The sequence below is a fragment of the Phaenicophaeus curvirostris genome, chromosome 4 (assembly GCF_032191515.1).
Source record: "Phaenicophaeus curvirostris isolate KB17595 chromosome 4, BPBGC_Pcur_1.0, whole genome shotgun sequence".
NCBI lineage: Eukaryota > Metazoa > Chordata > Aves > Cuculiformes > Cuculidae > Phaenicophaeus > Phaenicophaeus curvirostris.
This window is the reverse complement of record NC_091395.1, coordinates 36280147-36305765: the sequence shown is the minus strand read 5'-3', so window position 1 is coordinate 36305765 and position 25619 is coordinate 36280147. Positions and strand designations below refer to the sequence as shown.

Sequence of the window (25619 nt, the reverse complement as noted above, 5' to 3'; positions counted from 1 at the left end):
GCATTTTTATCTTTATTTCAGTAATTTACATAAAAGGTTATTTGTTGTCTTTTTGTGATTCTTTCAATGTTTCTCAGTATACGTTAAGAATATCAACAGGTTCTAATATGGCTTAGTGTTTTAAGACAAGGACATTTTTTTCTGCCCAGATTATTGTTATGTAGCAGGTGCTGGGTAATTCAGTCAGGTTTTAGAATTACTTCTGAGAAGTAGGGGATGGTATTTACTTAAAACATTTGCAAGGTGTGAATTGGTGGTCTTACCAATTTATGTAAATACCTGAAGTGGAGGTACAAAGACGACAGAACCAGGCTCTTTTCAGTGGTGCCCAGTGACAGGACCAGAGACGCTGGGCACTAACTGAACAAGGGCTGTTCCTTCTGAACATCAGGAAACATGTTTGTTTTGCTGTGAGGGTGGCCAGGCATTGGAACAGGGCTCCCAGAGAGGTTGTGAAATCTTCCTTGCAGATACTGAAAAGCTGGCTGGGCATGCCCCAGGCTACTGGCTCTGGCTGGCCCTGCTTGAGCAGGGGGTTCCAGATGACCTCCAGTGGTCCCCTCCAACCTCATCCACTGACTGAGTGGTGATTTCTAGATACTTCTAAAGATGAAAACTGCAAAATAGCCCTACTATTATGCTTTCAAACTCTGTAGATCATAGCTAGATATTGAAATGTGATCAGATACGTATTTCTGGAGATAACCAGATTTTAGTTGTTTTTACAGTGCAAAAAGTAGATGTTTGCACTGGAAAATGGTGTCTGGCACATAGGAGCATTGGTATTAAATATACAGTTTACAAATACTGTAATGAAAACAGTCAAGAGTTCAACTAGGTGTTCCCATTGTAGTGACACTGCTAGGACTGAGTAAGGGAATTCGCAGTTGTGACTTGTCAATTTTTGCAGTCTCACTGAATTCTGTTAGGGCTTGTACTTTCTGTGTTCTAACACTGTACTTCAAACCCAGTGTTACTGGTGCTTCTTGGCCTTGCTGTAGTGATTAAAAAACTAACAAAGAACAGAATAGAAACAGTGTTACCATAGCCTCTTGCAAATCTTAATTTGTCAAGTGCATATGACTTGTAAGAAAACTGAATCTTCAGACAAGACTGTTCCATAGGTTTCATGAAAATTTGTGGGTATTTCTCGCTGATTTACAGTACCAAGTAATCTGTTATCGTCATTCAGCTATGAAAATAAAGCTTAAAATGCTAACGGACAAACCCAGACATTTAGAGTCAATTCTTGACATTTCTTTATTATCTGTGAGTCTAGAAAAGAATACTGCAAAGATTGTTTTCCTCTCATGTAGATTTCAGAGCACTGTAATAACAACCCAAGAGAAAATGGATAAAGATGTTTTCAGAAAGCAAACTTAATTGTTAAAGCCTGTGGAATTTTCCCCTTATTCGCATATTGACAGCTCTTCAGTCCTGCAGAGTAATGTTCATGTAATGCAAAACTGCTTTGTAACATCAAAGTATTTGTTGCATTCATCGACTGCAATGGCTCACGTGAAGTGGCCGAACCTCAGCAGTGGTGAAATGACCGTTTAAATCATTAGGGAACTTTCAGGGTTAGTTAGCAGACTTTACTAACATTGAATGAGATGAAATAAAAAGTATTATTAAACATTATTATTAAAAACCTGACCTGTTGGTTTGCATTAAGTAGATGGTGGGTTTTTTTCAGTGCATATATGCTGTGAAACATCAAATGGCAAGATTTAAAAATAGGTATTTACTCACTGTATTTATCGTCTAATGTTGACGACTCATAATTTTTGTGAGTAAAAATACTTTTTTAAAAATCCTCTTTATGAGGAGTTCATTTAACTTGCTCTGTCCTGAGAGTTTTCTTTATGCGGTACTCAATGTATTGCTCCAGACCTCCTTATACTCCCTGTTATACTGAAATAAAACTTCAGGGACACAGTTAACTTCTTTGGTAACTAAAAGAATTAAAAGTTCTGCTTCTCTCCTCAGAAAGGGGTTTTAAATCCTCACTTAGGTTTGCATGTATCTTAAAGAACTGACATGTACACTTTTTCATAAGAATTTTTTATATAATAAACCATATGCTGGAATATATGTTGTTTAAATAAAATATTTGAATTGCTCAGTTCATTGCCTTTGAATTTATTTTTGCATCATTTTTGCTAGCTGGGCTATTTTGAAATTTCCAAATTACAATACCTTGCTTGTCTTCCAGCCATTCACAGACATGCTCACGCTCTTTGATTCCCCTCTCCCCCTTTTTTCCCTAAATAACATTCCTTTTAACATTCTTTAGAAATTTGAAATTTGAGCACTAGCAGTAGATGTGTAGTGGTCAGGCTACCAGTAGCAAAAGTTGAGCTTTAGCAAGCACTAGGTTTGTTACTTCCCTTTTATTTGTTCCATATATATATAAGCACATCTTAAATTTTAGTCCTTAAGCAAAATTAATGAAATTCTGTACCACTAATTACCTGCAGTTGAGTCAGTAGCTAGGAGATGTGAAAACAACTTACATAAAGAGCACACCACAAATACTAATGACTTAGTTTTGGTAAGCCTAATCTTTTTTCGAGAGACGATATAACTCATAATTTAATTTGTTGTGCACCAATCACAATTGCCTGCAGGTGCAGCTTCTGTTGCTTAGGCTGTACTCTTAACAGCAACATTGGGACTCCCTACTACCCCCCAGCTTCACCCATTGTCATAGGCTGTGGGACAGAGTGGTTAACAGTTGACGCTTCTGTATTTTAGGCTGCATTTCTGCTTGTGGACCTCCTGTAAGAATTAGTGTGCAGATCCAAAGACATGAGAGACTGAGATTCTCAGTGTGACCTTTGAAGTAAATGGGTGTGAAAGTTGTGTACATACGTTAAGAGCTAGATTTTGACCCTGCAGTTTTATCAGTAGCAGAGGGCACGTAATAAAATTACTTTTAGACTAATTACTGGGTTATGACAAGAAAATGTGATCAAGATGTTTATAGTTGTCTAACAGTGAGTGCTTTGTGAAAAAAGTATTACTTGAAGAAACTCAATATGATTACGGCACTGAATTTCTGCTGCACTTTGTTATAAGGTTCCTAGTATAAAAAGGGGATAAGGATTTTCAATAGTAAGTTTAGCATATTTGACTTTGGTGATTAACAGGAAGTGCCATGAGATGTAACCACTGCTCTGTGTAGGTAGTTACAGGTTGTCTGTGTACATGTGCTGTGTGACTGATAAGGTTCTCTATCAGGCATGGATTTCTCAGTTTTGGAAATTATTTTGAGAGTTATTACCTGAGATATTAGAAAGCTAATGAACAAACCAAGATTATGCCTTCCTTGAGCCTGATTGGGATAATCACATTAGAGGAATTATTATTTGTGTTGCATCCTGTCTTTGCTATCCAAAACAATGTATTTAAGCAAGTAGTTCTTACATACATGCAGTAACAGCACATGGAAATACAATTATTTACATTTGTATTATTCTGATTCCTGTTGCCTTGGCCCATTGTTAGATGGTAGATTATTTTCCTTTTGTAATGTTTGCTTTATCTAACTTCATGTATCTTTCTACCTTTTATTTTTCTCACCTTCTTCCTGCATTGTTCTTCCTCTTTTTAAGTTGTAAGTTTAGTAGTGTGGGGAATCCCCATAACTCTTCCTTTGCGTATCTGAAGTCCCTATTGAATGTAGACATAAGTAAATATAGTCTGTTCTGCATTTAAGACTACAAGAAATCTATAAAAATAAAGCCATTTTTTCTGCTGATTCACAGAAACAGAAGTGTTTCTTCCACCTAAAGTAAAAAGCCAAAGCTATTTATGTTCTTTTTTTGATTATACTATACACATTGAGCAGTACTTGACCTTATCATTGGCTTCTTTTCTGATAGTTTCCTGTGCATTTGCAGTGGATGCAAGTCTTCAAAAGTCTTGGTTTAACTTTGAGGTGCTGCTGTTCAACTATCATTTTTTAAACGCAGATTTTTTTTTTCTTTTGGCACAAGAAATGGAGGGGACTATCACTCAATACTTTGATAAAGCATTTTTATGTCTTGCCCTGTTCTTCAGATCTCTTTCTGAGCCTTCTCTTTCCAACCTACCAGACATTTTTCCAGCTGATTTTTTTTCGGTTAGTATCTGTGTAGTTTTGTCTTTTTTGTATGCATTTTGATTGTAATGCAGAGACCAATTTGTGCTTTTATGCCTTTGATGCAGTTTAGAAGAGCCAACTGAAGCGACAGGCTGAAAAATCACAAAGGGGAGTGTATTACTTGGTTACAAAGACATTGATCATCAGCGGTAGTGACTGCCAGTGCTCTGGCATGGCGTGCTGGGCTTCTGATGCTGAAATTTAAAAATTACTTCTAGCCAGGAAAGACAATAGTGCTTAATGACTCTTCTTGAGTGGTTGCAGACAAATTTAAATGAACTGATCGTTGTTTCTTGTGGTTTTTTTTAATTGAAAGTTTTGTATTTTGAGGTCTGAATATGGAGATGGAAGCTCAGGCACTAGCACATATCTTGTGTTTGCACATCTTCTTTATTGCAAGTGTAAATGATCCTTAGGGTGTGCGTTGCATTCAGGGTGCTTCCCCGCCTCCATTCCCCTTGCCGCTTAATACTCAAGGACACAAGCATGAAGCAAAGCCTCGGATTAGTATCTGGCCTCTGGAAAGCTACAGCCCCTACTGATTTTAGCACTCAGCATGTTTGGATGGGCATGTCAGGCAGAGCTTATTCCAGTCTTTAGTGTAAACTGATTAGCTTCATTTTCACTCACAGAGGTGCATTTTATCTTGTTTCCCCTCCTTTCACGCTGCTCAGAGCAGCACAAATGAAATGCATTGCACTGCTGTCAGCCAGAAGGGCAGCTGCTGAGGGGGATGCTGTGTGGTTTGCACTGTCTAGGAAAAGGGATGAGTGAGCACCAGCAAAAGAGTGTACGCTTGCTGTAAGAGTGTTAGCGATTAGGGAGCTTGTAGAGAAACACCTTTGAGAAATTGAGTCCTATTATTACTCTGCCATTTACTCCAATCTTGATATTGTTTATCTGTTGTTGTGTTCACAACTCTGAAATGTTTTTAAATGTGGCCACCTTTGGGAGTTTCAAGCTCTGTGAAACGGATATTACTGTATAGTGTCTGGATATTAATATTTATATAGGTTATATTAATATTTATATAGAAGTTTTAAATTGTTTCCAGCAGAAAGGCGTAATTAAAATCTAACAAGACCCCAAGGGTCCATTTATGTATTTCAGTATAACTAGTCTAGCGGTTTGTTCCTGCGGAAGAGGGTGAACTTGCTTGTAATTCCTCTCACAGTTCTTTAGTTTTACACTATACGTGGACATAGTGTACCTGGACTTCAGTAAAGATTTTGACGTTTCTCACAGTGTTCTGCTTGAGAAACTGGCTGCCATGGGCCTGCACAGGCACACTCTCTGTGGGGTGAAAGGACGGCTGGATGTTTGGGCCCAAAGAGGAGTAAATGGACTTGGAGGTTGGTCACAAGTGGTGTTCCCTAGGGCTCAGTGAAGTGTTGGTCTGCTTGAGGGTAGGGAGGCTCTGCAGAGAGATCTGAACAGGCTGGATAGCTGGGCTGAGACCAATGGTATGATGTTCAACAAGGCCAAGTGCTGGGTCCTGCACTTGGGACACAACAACCCTATGCAGCGCTACAGGCCTTGGGGAGAGTGGCTGGAAAGCTGCCTGGCAGAGAAGGACCTGGGGGTGGTGGTTGACAGCCGACTGAACATGAGCCAGCAGTGTGTGCGAGAATGCCAACAGCATCTTGGCCTGTATCAGATGTGGTGTGGCCAGTGGGACCAGGGAAGTGATTGTACCTCTGTACTTGCATTGGTGAGGCCAGACCTTGAATACTGTGTTCAGTTTTGGGCCCCTCGTTACAGGAAGGATATTAAGGCACTGGAGCGCATCCCAAGAAGAGCAATGAAGCTGATGAAGGGGCTGGAGAACAAGTCTTACGAGGAGCAGCTGAGGGAACTGGGATTGTTTAGCCTGGAGAAAAGGAGGCTGAGGGGAGACCTTATCACTATCTACAACTACCTGAAAGGAAGTTGTAGAGGGGTGGGTGTTGGTCTCTTCTCCTAAGTAACAGGTGGTTGGACAAGAAGGAACGGCCCCAAGTTGTACCAGGAGAGGTTTAGAGTAGATATCAGGAAAAAATTCTTCATGGAAAGGGTTACCAGACACTGGAACAGGATGCCCAGGGAAGTGGTTGAGTCATCATGCCCAGAGGTATTTAAAAGACAGATGGATCAAGTGCTCGGGGATATAGTTTATTAGTGGATAGGTATGATAAGACTTGATGATCTCAAAGGTCATTTCCAACCAAACGATGCTATGATTCTATGTTTTGCCCTGGCTGTTTCTTTTGACTACACAGAAGCTTGACTCCAGTTCTAAACAATGGCAGAATTTTTTTTTATTACTTTAGTCTGTTTTAGCATGTTTGCTTGGTTTACTGTGCAGTCGGATCCAAGGGCGACAGAGATGGTCCAGGGGTGAGAGTGCGAGTCTGTGGCCAAGAATGGGAGGGAGAAATAGTGGGGGCAAGATCTCCTGTTTGAGTGGCAGCAATCGGAGATCAGCTCAGTCTTACTGTGTAATTATGTCCTGAGATATATGTCTCATTTCATAAAACAGAGTAAGCTGATAAATGCTCAGTTTGAGATGGAGCAGTATGTTTTGGGATGTGCATTCAGATGATGTCATATGCTGTACAGCGTATAGAAAGGGCCTTAAACTTTATCTTAACGTTATGGTCTTGTTAAGTCTGTTTGCCGTCCTCTTAAGCATATTAATGTGTCAGTTCTGTACCTTATTCTGTACTTATATCTGGAGGTTGTAGCTATATGGATTTGTTCTCTAAGTGATACTGGCTAACTGTTCAGATTCTCACATGGGGAGAACCATGTAAAAATCTGTTATGCACTGTTTGGACACCTAGGATGCAGCATTTGTCTTAAATCTTGATGTTTCCCTTCTCATAATTTTTATGAGAAAAGAAGGATCACGGCACACGATGAAAGATTTGAGAAGGATTGTTGAATGCAGGAATCAGGACCATCAAGTACGTTGCGAAAAACCCTTCTTGTGTGAAAGTCTGTTCGGATAACTGAAGCACTACCTCCCTCACTTCTTTAAGTCAGCTTGTTGTAAGTATGCTTTCAGTAGGAGTTTTAAATCATAGAGTATGGAAACTGGAATGCGCTGCCTTCCCAGAAGGTAGAACACCATGAATAGGTGAGAACCAAGGTCCACTGGCCTTTCATTTCTTCATACCAGGGGCAGGATAGCAGGACCCTGAAGATCTTTGATCTATTGCGTTCCTTCACTGGGGACTTATTCTGAGAGATCTGTGAAGTTAAAAATACAACAGTGTGTGAATGTTGGCAACTCATGTTTTGATTTGTTAGTGTTTTAAAATATTATATCTTGAAAGTTTTTGAACTGTAGCATAATGAATAGTCAGTTATGGTCTGCTTGTGTTTTAAAGGTATTAGTCCTTGCTGACACGACCGTTTTATTTTTAAATGAAGTGGCTCCAAACTTCCCAAGTTGTTTTTTTTAAAAAAAAACCCCACAACTTTTGTCAGCTGCAGGTTGCTCAGAGTTGCTTTAAAATCTGAAAGAAATCTATTGGTGGCAAAAGGATACATGGAATCACTAGTAGAAGAGGTCAGGCAGCCTTTTAAAGTGATGTGCGTAGCACCTGAAAAATGCTGTGTGTAATCTAAGTCAGCTTTTTGTCATATTTAGCATAGTTCCAAAATCAATCAAGATTGAGGATCACTTGTATGAGGCACATAGATAGAATGTGAAAGAAGATAGATTCCTTGCCTCAAGGAGGGGCATAAGGCAGGGAGGAACCCGTAATGTACGAAACAACTTGTGTGTGTATAGCAGAACACTAGTTCTGTAAATTTTTTTTCCTGCTTTACACCTGGAGGGACAAGCTAAGCAAAGCAGGAGGTTAAATTAGTGTTGGGAGCTAACAGCTACGCAGTATAACTTCATGTTCAGAGGAGAATGAAGAGCAATATGGTAAGGTCTGCATTTTCTATCAGGCATAGTGTCTTCTCAGGCAATTTTGATTTTTTTTTGTTTTTCATTCTTATTAAAAACAAACGAACAAACAAAGCCTCGATGACTCCAGAGAGTAAGACTTTTTAATGATGTTGGAATACACTTATTCCAGTTTTGTCCCTGTACCTTTGTATTTGTTTTTGCTTTATGTCAGTCTGGCCAGATGCCCCAAAGTACAGTGTTTTACTGTTAACCTTAATGCTTATTACAGGCTGTTTCTTTCAACATGATGCATTATTCTTTATTTGGGGTTTTTTGGGGGTTGTTGTTTTTTTTGTTTTGTTTTGTTTTTTACCTCTTTTTAACAGCTTCACTTGAAGCAGTTCCTCAGCAGTATGGGAGCTGAGAAAGGATTGTGCTGAGGGCTTGGAATTACATGCATGGAAGGATAACAAAAGTCAGCTGCCTTCCTAGAAGGTAGTTTGGGCAAGATCTACAGTGACTGGATCACCTAAAAGAGACAGTCTCCTTTCTCTGAAGAAGCGTGTTGCTTTCATTGTCTAGAAGCTTACTGCAGTCTGTGATTGCAGCAGCTTGCTACTTGTGTGTTGAGAATACAGGATTATTAAAGATGCTATTGGAGAAAAGCATGCTAATAAAGGTATGCCAGCTACCTTAGTTTTGCAAAATATGGAAGGATTGTGTTGAATTTGCTTTGTAAGGATTTGTGTGAGTTACATTGAGCCTCTGGGGGATTGGTGTGGTGCTGCTTGCTTCCCTGTAGTAACATGGATTAGTTTGGAATAACAGCAATAATAAAAGTTCTGCCTGCCACTTTTGCTATCTGCTTCCCAATCTAATAAAGCCTTAAGCAAACTTAAACGTAACAAAAAGAAGCCTTTACTTTCTTTACAGCTGCCTAATGGCTCAGGTGTGTATGTAAGGAAAATGAAGGTGTTCTCTTGTCATAGCTGGAGGCTGTGCCTGTGTTCTTTGTGTGCTAAGTGCTTTCTGTATTTTTTAAGACTAAGGCTGCTTATATTTTGATGAGAAGCGTTTGCATTGAGTTTTAGACTGGGAAGAAACTTGAGGACTCAGGAAAGGGTGGAAGAAGAAAGGGGAAATACTTTCTGAACTTTGGGAATGTAATAAAGTTATATTTGCTAAATGGTACAATTTATCAGGGTAATGATGATTTTCTGCTTGGAGGCTTGAATTTTGTGATGAAAAATATTATGTTAAGAATTCTAACAAAATATTGAGTTGAAAATAAATTTAATAACGCTTTGATGAAACTGCCAGTAAACTATGAGAATTTGCATTTGTTTATGCTGATGAGAATCATTATTGTCGTAGCTGGAAGAAGCATCTTACTGAGAATTGCTAAAAAAGGAAGGGAATAAAAGGAAGTGGAATGTTGGAAGTGTGTTGAGTATTGGTAAAAGTACAGCTCTCTGAATTCTTCTTTAGAATAGTTACATGCTACATAGATCATAGTACTAGCTGATGTTAGTAGGACAGCTAGCTAGCTACTCTCTAGCTGCTAGTGGGAGAGAATGTTCTCTCCCACTGTTGTCAGACCTATGTGTGTTACATAAAGTGCATCAGATTTTGTATAGTTGTCTTTGTTGTCCTGTACACGTCAGCCTTTCTACCACACATGAATGCAGGATATCACTCCTGCCTGTTTCTCGCTTGGCAGAAGTTTGCAGCTGTTTAGCTCCATCAGGCATTTACAGACCTCGGTGTTCAGCAAGAGGTGCCTCTTCGGCTTCACATCTTATGTCTCATCCCCGTCACACAGTAATCAGTCATATTCCAGTATTTGGTGTGTCGGCAAATGCTGGCAAAGTTGAAAACTAACACAGTTTCAGTGGGATTTTTATTGTGGCTGGGCAATGGCCATTCTTTGTAGTCTGCTCCAAGTTCTGTTTGGGGTCTGGTGCAGTGAGTGTGGGGCCATCCCTGATGGCTTCCCTGGAGGCAATTCCATGTCAGCACCTTCTGATAGGCGTAAAATCATCTGTTTACAATGCATTTATGACACTCAGCTCTCCTTTGCCTTGTGTGGCATAGGATTGCATGCTCCTTCTAGCTTGATATTGCTCCACATATAGCAAGACGTAAAATCAGCTCTTCTGGGGCAAAGGCAAGCTTCTGTCCTACCCCCATCACTGAGGTTCAGGGAATTACTTGATCACACTGTAACTTTGTAGGAGATTAATAATTAAACTGTGGCAGAATTTAATTTACGTCCCCTTGCTTTGCAATGGAGGTTCATTTAATGTAAAAAAGAATATTTTAATAATCTATTTTGTGATTTTTATAAATTTTGAGAGCTAAACTAATTATTACAGTATGAATTTTATTACTGCCTCTTGCACAAGATCAACTTGCCCTTTCAGCTAGCCAGACAATGTATCTTAGACTTCCCTTCTAGTTATGAGAATTGGAAATGGCAAGAGAACCAAATCCGTTATCCTTAAGCAAGGTTTCACAGTCTCCTCTATTAGCAAACCTGATTTTATTTCTTGTTTTTAGCCTTTTATTAATGGAAGCGTAGATAATGCTTCTTTACATCTGCTGTGAGAGAGACTAGCAGCAGCTTCGAGGAGAGATTGACAGGACTTAACTATGATGAATAGATGAGGAGAATTTAATGTGTCATAGACTGGGGGGAAAAAAACCAGTATTAAGAAATATGGCAGCCAAGCCAGCACAAGAGAATGGTATTGGCATTGTTGAGGAGTTGTCTCTTGCATTTGCATTCTCTTCTTTTACTGTAAGATTAAAAAAAACCCAACTTCCTATAAATTTTAAACTTCTTTATATGTAATGTGTATGTGTTATAAATAGTAGTTTGTATCTTGAAAATTTTAGATTGCATTTTAATAGGATTTTTGTATTATTTCCTTGTGTGTTGTTTTTCACCACTAAGAAAATGTCCAAATAAATATTGCGTTCTACAGCATGCATAAATGTCTTATGAAGTAGATTGCTGAGGCACACCTTTGGGTCTGAGTGTAATGCGAGGTGTCACACTGCTTCTGCTATATCTCAGACTTCACAGGTTTAAAGGGGAAAGCACATTTTTCCTGATTATTAATCTAATTGTCAGTTGTAGGTGAGAGCTGGGGCTCATGAACCCTGTATTTGTAGCACTTGAAGTTGATAGGCCCTTTGAAGACCATTTTTTTTTTTAAGTTGGAAACTTCTATTGCGAAATCCAAGAAGCCAAGCCTCCAATTAAAAAAACCACTTAAACCAGGAAATCCAAACCACACCCCCACACCTGCCTAACCATCCCAGTGTCAGTCTAGCAAAATGAATGTCACTGCCTGTCTGAACTGATAGAAGTCATGGCCAACTTCGACTTGTATCTTTAAGAATAGAGGTTGTTGTGGTACAACATAAGTTGTTGGCCAGAGTTTTTTTGTTCTTAGTCGAACAAGTGAGAATAATCACTCCTTAAATTATTGTCTGTACTAACCTCATTGTCAATGTTCCCTTAATAGCATTTATTGTTGCAGGAGCAGTTTGTATTGGGTGGGCAAATGGTGGTCATGCTATGTGTAGGCAGCCGTCCTGCACAAAATCATACTTGGACTCTGTAGATATACTTCTGGAACTCAAGCCAAGATATTACAGAACTGGTGACATTTGAAAGCTTGAAAACCTGAAACTTCTTGGATCGCTTGTGAAAAGGGGAAAACTCTCAGTGTTCCTCTTGCTCTTCTTATTCTGATCACTGAAAGAAATACCCTTGGGGATGTTCTATGCAAGCTGCTTGTGAAGGAACTAGCCACTGATGACAAATTAGTAGAAGTTATTTTCTTTATAGAGTATTTCCAGCTTCATGACTGAGGGCTGTTCTGTGACTAACCAGAAATCAGAAATAAGTAAATAGAGAAAAGTATCTGCTTGGCTTTCTGTTACTTTTCAGCTGCACTCAGGCTGGACATTAGGAAAAAAATTTTCACGGAAAGGGTTATCAGGCACTGGCAGAGGCTGCCCAGGGAAGTGGTTGAGTCACCTTCCCTGGAGGTGTTTAAGGGATGGGTGGACGAGGTGCTGAGGGACGTGGTTTAGTGATTGATAAGAATGGTTGGACTCGATGTTCCGGTGAGTCTTTTCCAACCTGGTGATTCTATGGTTCTGTTGATAATGTATTTTAGGTTTAGTTTAGACATATAGGAGAGATTGGTAAACAGTGGTATGTATATTTAAAAATAACTGGCAACTTAGGAAAGTGCAGTGAATGTTATCTCTAATTATCTCGTTTTGTTTTCTTACAGTCAGATTTTTCTCTTGTAGTTCATAAACTGAAATAAAATTCAAGTTAAGTGTGCATCGAAGCTGCTTGTTTTTTTCCACTTTGTTCTGTTGAAATTTCTCTGGAGTTCACAGATAAAACAGAACAGCAGTTTGACTAGTATTCATACTTAGCCAATGGAAATACAAAGTCAGTAATGTGCAAATTTAACCTACAGACTAGTTACAGGAAAAATAGTGGCATGAAACACTGAGACCTAAATGAAGTCAAATATATGTATTAAGGGAAGTGTCTTAATTACTTGTTCAGAAATTTTATATGATGTAGTGTTATTAACATTAAAGTATGTAGTTTATTGCAGAATTAATTAATTCCTTCCTTTCCTCTGCCACAGGAACTCATTATACAATGACAAACGGAGGAAGTATCAACAGTTCAACACATTTACTGGATCTTCTTGATGAACCAATTCCTGGAGTAGGAACATACGATGACTTCCATACCATTGACTGGGTTCGGGAGAAGTGCAAAGACAGAGAAAGGCATAGACGGGTACTTGAGATAAATAACAATACTTGGAAAATATTTTTTGTTGGGTGTTGGAATTAAGGTTTAATCTAGTAATGCATGCAAATACGAGTGTACTTTAAATTTATAAGTAGTTACTTGGATGCTATAAAACACCGTTTCATTGATAACTGCAGTCCCGCAACATTATTATAACTTGGAAAGGAAACAATAATTTAATAGAGTGGGAATAGTTCCCTCTCACCCTAGTGACATTTTTAGTGTACTGCCTTTTTTGCATAGTAGGATTTGGAAGGCCATTTTCCAGCATAGGTATATTTGTAGTGGTACAATAGTGTTTATGGTGGTACTTGTACAGAAAACTGAGTGCTGATGTATATTCTTTTATACTGATACAAGCATGTCTGTGTTTGGATTATGGAAAGTGAACATCTCGTACCTGGAAGACTTAGCGTATATATGCTTAACAAAAAAGCGGTTTCAGTATGTATGGTAAATGTCCTTTCTGCTCTCCCATCACGGAACTTGCTTTTCTCATCTTCTCTGTTGATTTCTTTAGAAGAATTTCAAAGTTCAGGCCTTTTCATCTTTATCAGCATGCTCTGCAGTGACATCTTTCATGAAATGGACTCAGATTGTATTAGTCAGTAGCTGTTACTCATGTAATAGGCTTGTTCAATAGCATTTTAGGAATAAATATGCTGTTTAGGATGTAACTGCCAAACTTTTGGGATGCTTACATTAATTAACCTGAAACCCAGAACAGATTTGGAGATGTCCCTTCTCCTAAAATATTTTCAATTGATAAAAACTAATAGTTAAAAATTAATTGTAATTATATGGAGGGGCCAGAGGAGAGCTTCCCTCATGTACAACACTAGCATTATTCTACTTTCTTTGGAAACACCATTTTTAAGTTACTGGGAGCAAGTGAGGGATGTATGTACTGATTTACTTCAACATGCTTAAAAAAAAAAGACAAATCTTAGACTAGTTTGAAGAATCAAAACATCCACAATTGCGCTATCTACTGCTTTCTTAAGGAAAAGAGATCCTTGGACAATGGATTTGAGAACACATACCTTGTTTGAATGTTTTCAATGAAAAGTAAGAAGTGTTTTCCATGGAATATTTCATTTCATAATTTGATATCTAAGCAGTAATTAACACAATACCATCTTTACACTGCAGATATGTAAGCAGTATCTAGTCGATACCAACAGATTGGACAGAATGCCGGGCTGGACCAAATCCTGCCGAGGCAGATCACACCTGGGAGTAGGTTATCTAGGGTGAAGTCTCTCAGCTGTTGCTCATTTTAATACCTGAGACCAGAAGAATCAGACAAGACAGTTCATGTGAAATTTATAAATATGCCCTTCCTGATAGGAGATTGTCTGACCATGTAATCAAAGATCTAGAAAGAAGAAGAAATGAGTGCTAGTTAATGCTGGTTTTGAAAGACCTGCTAATGTGGAAAGACCTTTTTTAATAAAAAAGAAGTCTGAGAATCTCACAAATGTAGAGGAAATTATACAATGTATTTATTTGCTTTAGGGTGGTGTTTTTTTCTAGATTTCTTTGTTTAGTATTGTGCTGTCTTGATTTGGGGTTGTTTTTTTGCTGTTTGTTGCACATACTTTCTCCCTCCTTGTACAGTATGTAAGAATCGTAAGACTAGGATCCAGCTGCATAATGAAGGTTCAGTTACAAAACAAGTTATGCGCAAATTTCAGCTACGTGTACAAAATAAAGTAAATAAAATTAAAATAAGAAGTACTAATTTATCAATGCAATAACTTCAGATGTCATTAGTAATAGTTGTCCGGAAGTATTATAGGGTAGTTATTGTGGCTTTGGTTTTGTTTTATATTTGTGTGGTTCTTAGTCTAAAGATAAAAGATACATAGATGGATGGATGGATGGATGGATGGATGGGCGGACGGATGGATGTGTATCTTTGAAACAGAAGTTTAGGAATTTAAATTGTATGGTATAGCTTACTAGGAGTACACTAACAATTTATTTAAGATTCAGAAAAAAAAATGTAAGATTTCGGAGAGAAATAATTTTGCAATTACATTTTTTAGACGTGTTTCATCTAAAGTATTCATTTATCCTAATAATGCATTTCTTGGGTTTTAGTTCTTGAAATTAAGCAAATTTACTTTTCTCTGTTAGTTGTTTGGTGTCTGAATAACCAAACTGATTTATCTGTATAAAACACTAAATACAAGGAGAATGCTTGTGGTTTAAAGAGGGGGTATATTTGCATGCAGCTTGCATCGTGCACTTTGTGTGTCATACTTAACTTTTTTCTCTCCTATTCTTATTACAGAAACGCACACAAGTATACGTAATAATTTCTCTTTGCAGATTAACAGCAAGAAGAAAGAATCAGCATGGGAGATGACAAAAAGTTTGTACGATGCATGGTCAGGATGGCTAGTAGTGACGTTAACTGGCTTGGCATCAGGTAAATTGAAAAAAACAGAGGATCTTTTTCTCAGATTTCACAGCAAATATAGTTACTGTAGTTTTCATTTGTGTGTTGTCCACCAACCTGGATAAGAGCTGGTTTAGGCTACTGCCATAATTCCGTGAGGGAAGGAAATAGTTGCCTGTCGTGATTTACAGGCTTTAGTGTTTTGAGGGGAGTGTTTACAAATCAGATTGAAGACGAACTCCTTACTGAACTTGGTGAGAGCTTCTCAGAGTTACTGAACTTCTGCCTACTAAACTATCAATATTTTTTAATTCTGTGATTTGGGTTGTTCTTCCTTTCTGTCAAATTTTGCTTTTTTCCGTTAGGATTTCTTGTGAAAGTATATTACTTGATTGCTCTGGATGGTTTTTCTGCCATGAATTTGTTTTGGTTTTTTGAAGGTATTGTTTCATTTTGTTTTCTTCTGCTAGGAACCCATTTGATTATTCCATACGGACCAAAAAGTAGCACTGTTATATGTGTGGTTTTGGTAAACATTCTTTCCTTTAAAGCCAGAGTTTATACGTGAGCAGAATCTAGTGATATGTTTATGTCATTCCTTTCTAGAGATTGCCAACAACAAATATTAGCAGGTGGAGATTGTTGGCTTCTGCTTCAATTCTGTCTGTTCTTTTTAATATGTTTTAGGATGGATTTTACTGCTAAAATCATATTGGTAGTTTGTGGCTTCACTGTCATGCAGTGCTGACTTCTATTGGCACAGTTTGGCGTGACCAAAGTGTGCAGGAGCGAGAAGTCACAAACTTTTTCCCCCCTTCTTGCAAAAAATGTATTTCAAACAGAGATCTTGGGTTACATACTAGGAAAATAAGATTATTTGCAGAGCATGGCTATGCCTGCTAAAAAGGCATGGTAAATGTATAATTACTACTTAGATGTATACATAATCACTTTCACAGATCACATATAAATTAATATGTATGCAGAGTTTGTAGCATGATTATTTACCTCTGGATGTACAAACTGGGAATGTATAATTACTGGAAATTAGTTGTGGTAATTTAGGTGAGAACATGCAGTGTTGTATTTCCACCCCCCCAGTCTGCGATGTACTTTACAACTGCTTTTGCTATGTTTCTGAGCAACAGAGCAAGCTAATTCCATCAGTTAACATTTGTAGTTTTTTCAGTTTTGCTTGCTTTCTGTTGTATGTGTCTAGTGAATCTTAAATGGTATAACCTTGATTTTAGTCATGAGGTGATCTTCTGTTTATGTATTTTAATAAATTTGGTTGAAATTTTTGTTGTACTGAAATACTGCCTTTGACTTTGGTTGGCCCACGATCTGAAACAGAGGGTCCGTCAAGATCAGTAAATGTAAATTAGTAAGTTGGAGGTAATTCTCTGCTACCAGCTTACACAAGGAAATTGTGGCTGTTCCCAGGCAGTTAGTGATTAATATCTTAAAAATAGTAAATTATAATTAATTAAAGGTTGTACATGTTCCCAAAAATACTGACTTTAGTAGCTTTTCAGTATGCTGCCACCATGAAAAGCTCTTTTTACTTTTGTAAAATGAATGTGTTTTAAAAATTATTGGTTTAATACTTTGAAGCCATTTCCTAAGTAATGTCTATTTTTTGAGGACTCTTCAGGAAGTTTTCTACATGTAGTTACTACAACACAATCCCTCTTGAGCTTTGAGTTTATTAACTGCTTAATATCTATAGTTTGTTACCTGCAGTAGAAATGTTACATGCTCACCACATTACAAAATGAAGTCGTTTTGTATATAGTACATGTGAATGTCATCAGGGTTTACTTGATATTTTATTTATGTTATTCTAAAACTGTTGTTGGCAAGGTAAGAATTATTTTCTCCAAATATGCTGTTCTGTAAAAAAAATAGTGGAATAGTTCAAGAATTCTCTGAGGCATAGCAAGGTAGTTTTGTCAGAAAGTCTATTATATTTTTCATCACAAAAATGTATCAGTCTGCTTTTGATTCTTAACTCCTTAGTTTCAGTGGACTGTTGGAGAACTGTGGCATAGGGAAAACAAGGAAAAGGTGTATTTAAGTTGGGAAATATACAAGGTGCTAGATTCTTCAGCAGATACTAATCTTACTATATTGCAAGTAGGATCTGTTCCTCTAAATCAGTAATTTATTAAATGTCTGTTTCTTTAGATTTTCACTAGTTTCAATTTACATCAATTAATACCAGTGCGTTTATTCATTTTAGCTCTGTGTGTTATTCTTATTTACCAGAGTATTAATACAGAACTGTTTCTACAACAGGGGCATTGGCAGGGTTAATTGACATTGCTGCTGACTGGATGACTGACTTAAAGGAAGGCATTTGCCTTAGTGCTTTGTGGTTTAACCATGAACAGTGTTGTTGGGGTTCAAATGAAACTACATTTGAAGAGAGAGATAAATGTCCACAGTGGAAAACATGGGCAGAACTAATAATTGGACAAGCAGAAGTAAGTATATACCCATTCTTTGATGGTTTGGCTCATCAGCACAACTGAATATGGAAAGAAAATAATGGTCTTAAGGTTAGGGTGCTGAACATGGATTAGGGTTGTACTCTCTGCTCCTTTTTTCAGCATTTAATTAATTGGTTATAGTGCAATAAAAGTGCATATCATGCACTGAAGGGGGCTTCGAGTGCTGCAGGTGTGAGGCAGTTATGAGAGTATAGCACTGTTAATAAGACGAGAATTTCTATTCTTGATTGTAAATACGTGTAAAATAAAAATGAAATTTGTGTTCTCCAATAACTAAGAACAGATTAGTTTTATTTTTTTCACCACATTTGTTTAAGTTAAGAAGATTTACTCAGTGTTCAGTAGATTTTAGCAGCTGATATTAAAAAAATACATGTACTATGTTTATTATTAAGATGAATTGTTGAAACACTTTCTACATTGTGTAACTCAGTGTTTCTGATGTGCAGATATCATAACTATACTTTTCAAACAAACTCCTCTCTTGGACTGGTAATAATTGCTATCCCTCAAAATGTGTACATAAACGTACTTGCAGCAAGAGTACTTCTGGGTTATTATAAGTAATGGTGTTGCTCCTATGTCAAATTTATATTCTGACATTTTTTTGGGTTTTGTTTTTGCTTTTAGGGTCCTGGTTCCTACATAATGAATTACATAATGTACATTTTCTGGGCCTTGAGCTTTGCCTTCTTAGCAGTTTCTCTGGTGAAGGTATTTGCTCCTTATGCCTGTGGCTCGGGGATACCTGAGGTGAGGTCTAACTAATGTATACATTACAGATATTTCATATTAGTGTTAAGATTCCCACTACCTTGCAGGATCAGGGGGAAGGCAAGAAGGAGCGCCCCGTGACTTTGGTGAAATACATTAATAGAAATATTCAAACTGAAATAATGTAATTGTGCTAATGGTTGCTGAGAAAAATAGCCCAAATTTCACAGACTCTTCTGAGATTTTAGATTTTGATGTGTGCTTCAGGCTGGACTACTTTTTTAAAAAGAATTTAGCTTAAGAGAGTAAACTTCTGAAGCATGATTTCCAAAGCTCCTCCCAATCCTCGCCCTCCCTATGGTGACAAGAGAGAAGCGATTCCTTGGCAGAGCGTGTCCTTCGACAGAGCAATTGATCTTTTGTTGCACTGGCTTTAACCACCTTAACTAAGCACAAAATATCAGACAATGACCAAGTAGATGTTTAGTATCCTCAAATCTCATTCCTTTTACAATTACTATTGTACACAGAGCGGGAGGGACAAAAACAAAAGTCAAAGTCTCACTTCTCCAGTCACTCTGCAAATATTTCTTACGCATGTGTACTGTACTGAAGTTGAAGAACAAGTCCTGCCTCTGAATAAGCCTGGAGTAGTTCTGTGTTGTTGCTTCAGAAGAGACTTCATCCTAAATTGGTTTCCAAATTTAGCTAACCTTTACCTTCTAGACACAGCTGCCCAGCTATTTATAGATGTGTTGTCCTTTCCTATGATAACTGTATTATTTCGTACATATGAGTGTTGTTTTCAGGCTAATAATATGATTCTGTTACGGAAAATAATACCTTAGGCAAGCGACAGATGTTTTCTAGTGCAAAAATGCTGATCTTTTCCATCTTTATGTTAAGGAATCTACTGTTGAATTTTTATGTAGAGACAGTAGAATATAAGGAGAAAACAGAGGGAAGTAGAATTGGTCCAAATGTAATATTGCTGCTGTAGATGACCTTGAGGATAGTTCTTGCAGATTTATATTTCCCTTGGGAGTTTTCTGACTTTCACATGATAATGCACTTTCTAAACCAATGAATGCAGTCTTAGAAGCTGCTGTAGATTTTCTGCTAAATGTAGTTGATGATGTATGTTGTTGTCCAGTGTTGAAGAGTAAGTTGCGGATGGAAAGCCTTTGGCAACCAGATACACTCAGTGTAGCAATCTGAATAAAATATGTTTTAAAATGTGATGAAGTTAATCATTTGAAAAGGCTATTTTTTTTGAGTTATGCATCTAAAATGGTAAAAGTAATTACTTTCTGAAAAAGGTGAATACAATAACTTGTATTATTTTTTTTTCTTCCAGATAAAAACTATTTTGAGTGGGTTTATCATCAGGGGTTACTTGGGAAAGTGGACTTTGATGATAAAAACAATTACTTTAGTCTTGGCTGTCGCATCAGGTTTGAGTTTAGGGAAAGAAGGTCCCTTGGTACATGTTGCCTGCTGCTGTGGGAATATTTTTTCCTACCTTTTCCCGAAGTACAGTACAAATGAAGCTAAAAAAAGGGAGGTAAGTCCTTGCAAAAGCATTTCTAGTATGTGTTGAATATCCGTGCACTTATAGCAATTTATTTAAAAGATCATATTTTTTTTTCTCAGACAGTGTTTAGGCTTGAATTGTCAATGTTATTTATTGTGTTAAGAACAATGTATTATCCCTAGCGTTCTTCAAGGTAAATTGTTTCCGTGTCAGAATAAGTTCGCATTTCTCCCACCTCAGAGGCCATTTGATTTTACTTAAATTCTTTCTGTTCTTGGCCTTACATTTTTGAAATTAATGAGTGTTTTCAGTTGTGAAGGACAACAAGACTTCTGAACCAAAAAAAAAGAGTGTTCCTTGAAAATGGTTGGTGACAACAATGTTTTTGCTCTGTTTCAGTTTGTTATTGTTAGAGTGTGATGGGTTAGCCTTGGTGCCCACCAGGCTGCTTTCTCACCTCTCCTCCTCAGCAAGACAGCAGGAGAAAATAAGATAAAAAGCTCATAGGTCAAGATAAAGACAGGAAGATCACTCACCAGTTGCCATCACAGGCAAAAAACAGACTAGACCCGAGGGAGATTACTTTATTGCCAGTTTATAACAGGGTAGGATAGTGAGAAATTAAAAGGTCCTGCTGTGCAGTGCTTTTTACCATTTCTTAAGTATCTCATCACAGAAGCACCTCCAGCATCACTGATGGGCTCAGCTTTGGAGCCATCTGGAAATAACTCTGTTGGATGTGGTCGTAGCCTGTGATGTCTTGTCGCAGAAGCCTCCCCTGGAGCCCCCCTGCTACCAAAACCTTGTCATGTGAACCCAATAGAGAGTACCAGGGTAATGGAAGCGAGTATACTCATTGAGAGTAGTGAGATTCTTGTTAATTCAATAAAATTTTCATATTGTGAAATAAAAAAGGGTGTCACTCCAGGTGTGCCTCAGTTCTCAGGCTCAACTTGTACTTCCTATTTCAAAGCTGTGTATTCTTAAATCATTTAACTTACCTGTGTTAACTAACTCAGACTAATGTAATGATTCTTTCAGTTTCTCTGTGTATTCTTGCATAAGTGCGTAGAGGCTACTACTTAGGGGCCAGTGTTCTTGCAGGGAATTTGCCCACTATTGTTATAAGTCGCACACACTTGAGTCATTGTCAAATAGGAACATAATTCATCGATGATGCTGTAGGATGAGCTGCTGCTTCAGTTCGTTTTAATCTCTCCCTTAATGTCAATTCACCTCAGGTCTTCTGGCAAGTTTTTGCTTGAAGATTACTGAGCATGAATTTCTAGGACTGATATAAAAGTGATGTAGTCTGTCATTGATCTGTGTCCCCTGAATTGTATTTGTGAATGGTGGACTTCTCCACACATCTCTAGCACAGAAAGCTAACTACAGTTTCTTGAAAATGATACCAGCAGTTCTATACTGAAGCATAGATTCCTTTTGGTGCTTTGCTAGGGGGAGACTTTGAGCAGCATCCTTGGCTTTGGCATGGCTAGTACCTGGCCAGTGACTGCTGTTGCCACTGGCCATGCCTTATGGGCATTCTGATACACTTCCTTCATGCTTTAATGTTAGCAAGTCTGTGTGCCCTTGATAGAAACATAGAAGAAACTGGTAACTGTAATGAGATTCTGTTCATATTTAAAGCTTATCACAGACTGCAAATAAACGCCCTCACCGCTGCTTTTTTCCAGGTGTTGTCAGCTGCCTCAGCAGCAGGAGTATCTGTAGCCTTTGGTGCCCCAATTGGTGGAGTCCTTTTCAGTCTGGAGGAGGTATGTCAAGAGGTGGCACTGAAGGACAGATATTATAAAAATTCCTTTTCAGCATGAATAGTCTCAGACTCCTTTAAGATGCTGAGTCTTTCCGGAGAACAAATTATTTTTGAACCCTTATTTCAAAGTGAAGAGTCCTGTTACTGGCAAGCTCCCAAATATATTTTTTCTTTTCTTTGGATGAATGTCAGCTTTGCTTTCTTCTCAGTTATGTTTTTCTGGAGAAGGGCTGAGTCAGCTAATAATTACAGTTTACTTACTGATAGAGTTTTTTTTCACTCTAGGAGTATATTATAAAAAAAGAAACAAATTAGGCTGCTTTTTTTTTTTTTAAAGAGGATTTAGAAACCTATTTGACAGTTTCTTGAAACATGTTTTTAAACATTACTTCTCTTAAAGTTTCAGACAGTAAACACAATCGAATACATTAATTATTAAAAAGGCAAATATGCTGTAAAACTGACCTCTAATGCAACCAGACTCTTTTCTCCAAGAAACGTTTCATATGAAATTAGTTTTCATTAGTTGTTTTCAAAATACATAGGAATGTTATTTAGATCATTAACTTTATTTAAGAAAAAAAACCAAACTAAAAATCTCTAAATTGAAAAGAGGAAGCAAAATATTCTTTCATGTATAGTTTTGCTCTGTCAGTAGGGGACTTTGAGGAAATCTTTTGTTCGCAAAAAAATTCCAAAACAGCTCAGAAGAAAACTCTTGACATTCAAATCAGGCTGTGTGGGACTTACGTATGAAATTGCATGTTCTGTTTTGAGGAATTGTTTTTTTCATGTTTAAATCATACTTTATAAAAATAACACATCTGCTAGAAACCTTTCAGTGTAGGTTGAATGGAGATGAAACAGTATTGGAGAGCAGCTAGTACACTGTCTGGTTTTTATGAATGCTAGAAAGAGATACTTATAAAAAGAGGCAATTTAAACATAAATTGCCATGCATTATTTCCTAATAGTCTTAAACCAGCAGTGGTTTCAATACTACTTCAGTACTGCCTTTAAAACTTATAAAAGTATAAATTGTTGTAGAGCTTTATAAAAATGTTGTAGGTGCTGGAGCACCAGTTCTCCAGAGTGATAGGAATAACGCTGATAATGTAAGAGTACTTTTTTTAGCATATGCCATGTGAGCAGCAGTACACATTTATAAAAGTCTTTCTGGTATTTTTTTATTGAATCAGTAATAATTCTCATTATTACCTTTGCAGGTCAGTTACTATTTCCCACTGAAAACTTTATGGAGATCATTTTTTGCTGCTTTAGTAGCTGCGTTTGTTTTAAGGTCCATCAATCCTTTTGGTAATAGTCGCCTAGTTCTTTTTTATGTGGAATATCACACTCCTTGGTACCTTTTTGAACTTCTTCCTTTTATCCTCCTGGGAGTATTTGGTGGGCTCTGGGGAGCCTTTTTCATCCGAGCAAACATTGCATGGTGTCGTCGACGCAAATCTACGAAATTTGGGAAGTATCCTGTCCTGGAGGTTATTATTGTTGCCGCAATAACAGCTGTCATTGCATTTCCTAATCCATATACAAGGCTGAACACCAGTGAGCTTATTAAAGAGCTCTTCACAGACTGTGGCCCATTAGAATCCTCCTCCCTCTGTGACTACAGAAATGATATGAATGCAAGCAAAATAGTAGATGATATCCCTGACCGTCCAGCAGGCACCGGAGTCTATTCAGCTATATGGCAGCTGTGTTTAGCACTCATATTTAAAATAATCATGACAGTCTTCACCTTTGGTATCAAGGTAAGTGTGAATGCAGTGGCTGCAGTATCTTCTGTGATTAATTAATTGTCGCCTTTCTCATTTTCTGTCTCTGAAAGCCAGCAGCTTTGTTTATAGATTTCTTTTTTTCTCATGTGTAGTTCATAGGTCTTTGTACTGTGGATTAGTAAGCGATTCTTTCATTAAATTTAATTAAAATCACACTAGCCCTTTGTTCAGCTGAGTAGAAACGTGTGCTAAATTTAATAGGGAACAGTAACTGTGAGTGCATGGCTGTTTGTGTGGGCCTGATTAAGCAATAAGGGTGATTCTAAAGTTTCCAAGAGCTGCATTCAGCTGAATTAAAACATAACCACTTAGGTTTCCTAGTCCTGATACATGGAAAAAGAAAAGACTGTACGTCTTGATCAAGTTGTAGGGATTTTTAAATCCACTCTCTGCATTTATCAGATGAATGTAATCACTGCAGACTGTCAAAATGAGCCGATGATGATTTTCTTTCCTGAAATTTCCAATATTGCATGTTGCGACTAGAAGGCGGAATTTGTTGATGTGGCTGTAATGGGAATTTCTTCTCCATTACAAAGCAGCATGATGTTTGTCTTTCCTGGTTATTTCATAAATCTGTTTTGGAGCTCTCTTCGGCTTCTCTTCAACTGTGGCTGTTTTCTGAAGGTCATGTAACATTATGCCTTCATCATTTTCTGTGTTGTCAGGCTCCCTGCATAGCTTTTGCAACATCATTATCAAACTTGTCTTAACACTAAGGCTTATAGTGTTCACTAAACAGGATTTATATTTAAACTGGCTTTAACTTTTCGGTCCATATTGCTGTTCTGTGTAACGGCACGCATAAGAAAACACTCCTTTACTCTCAGGGTGGTTGAACTGGAATAGTTTGTGCATAGAATGTGTGGAGTCTCCGTCCTTGGAGATTCTTGAAGCCTGACTGGATGCAATCCTGGTCAGCCTGCTGTAGTTGACCCTGCTTTGGCAGAGGTGTTGCACTGGACAATTCAGAGTGCTCACGTCTGACCTCAACCGTTCTGTCATTCTGTAATTGATAGAACAATATCGTGTTGTGTTTCTTGTGTATTGATATTTTAGAAGATGTTGTAGTCTGTTACTTGAAGTTATTTTCTGTATATTGGTTGATGTGTAAGAGAAATCCATTGTGTATATTTTAAATGCTAGTCTTCCATAGGTCACAGTTTCAGACATTATTCTATAACATGATCACTCCAATCTGTTATATTCACTTACTGTGTTTTGCTTTATATCTAGAGCTCTGATGTTCTAAGCACTTTAACATGTCTCACAATTCGTATTCATGTGCATCTAGCTCTTTCTTGTGGGACTGTCACCATAGGATCACACTTTGTGTATTAGAATTCACTAGATCACAGGAGTGTAAAGCTTACATATCATTTGGGTTTGGTTCATTTTCTCATAACTTCAGCATCTGCAATTTGGTGGAAATAGTTTTGTGAAGTTCTAAGGATATATTTACCACTTTGCCAATACACAGGGAGTCATTTTTCTGTCATTGATGGGACTGTGCTACATACACTTCTTAAAAGCATATGGCTGGTTAGAATGTCAGTATCCAGAGAAGGGGATGTCACTTTAGTGTTGTGTTTATTTGCCTTTCAAGCTCTATTTCTATGAAAGGAGGAGAAAATTCTGGTGGTTTTTTTTAAAAAAACCCCAAACACCAACTTTGCCATTTAAGTCATTGTTAAGTATCCTCTGCGCTCTCCAGGTCTGCTCCTGGAGCTATAGCCCTGTGAAAACACACAGGTATCTCCCACAGGAACTGATTTCCTGTGAGGTAAGCAAGCAGCTTAGCTGCTGTCTGTGGGACAGCAGTGGTGATCCTGCTGCTCTTAGCACCATGAACGTGAATCACCGGACAGCTGATCAAGCACTGATTGGGTTTGTTCATTTTTTTGAGGGTTTGGGTTTTGGGTGTATGTTGTGTTGTGTTTTGGTTTTTTTTCCCCTTTCAGGCTTTTCTATGTATACTGTACTGCTT

The 25619-nt window shown here is 37.8% G+C and overlaps 1 protein-coding gene across 4 annotated transcripts in view; it reads left to right on the top strand.

The window, feature by feature from the left end:
• The window catches only part of CLCN3 (chloride voltage-gated channel 3), a 70576-nt gene that overhangs the window by 31995 nt on the left and 12962 nt on the right, over positions 1–25619 (top strand). For all 4 annotated transcript variants that reach the window (XM_069855775.1, XM_069855777.1, XM_069855778.1 and 1 more), the window contains 7 exons: positions 12716–12873; positions 15226–15325; positions 17594–17781; positions 18439–18561; positions 19880–20086; positions 21754–21834; positions 23060–23605. In XM_069855775.1, the coding sequence (XP_069711876.1) occupies positions 12716–12873; positions 15226–15325; positions 17594–17781; positions 18439–18561; positions 19880–20086; positions 21754–21834; positions 23060–23605 (1403 nt within the window). The remainder of the gene's footprint in view (positions 1–12715; positions 12874–15225; positions 15326–17593; positions 17782–18438; positions 18562–19879; positions 20087–21753; positions 21835–23059; positions 23606–25619) is intronic.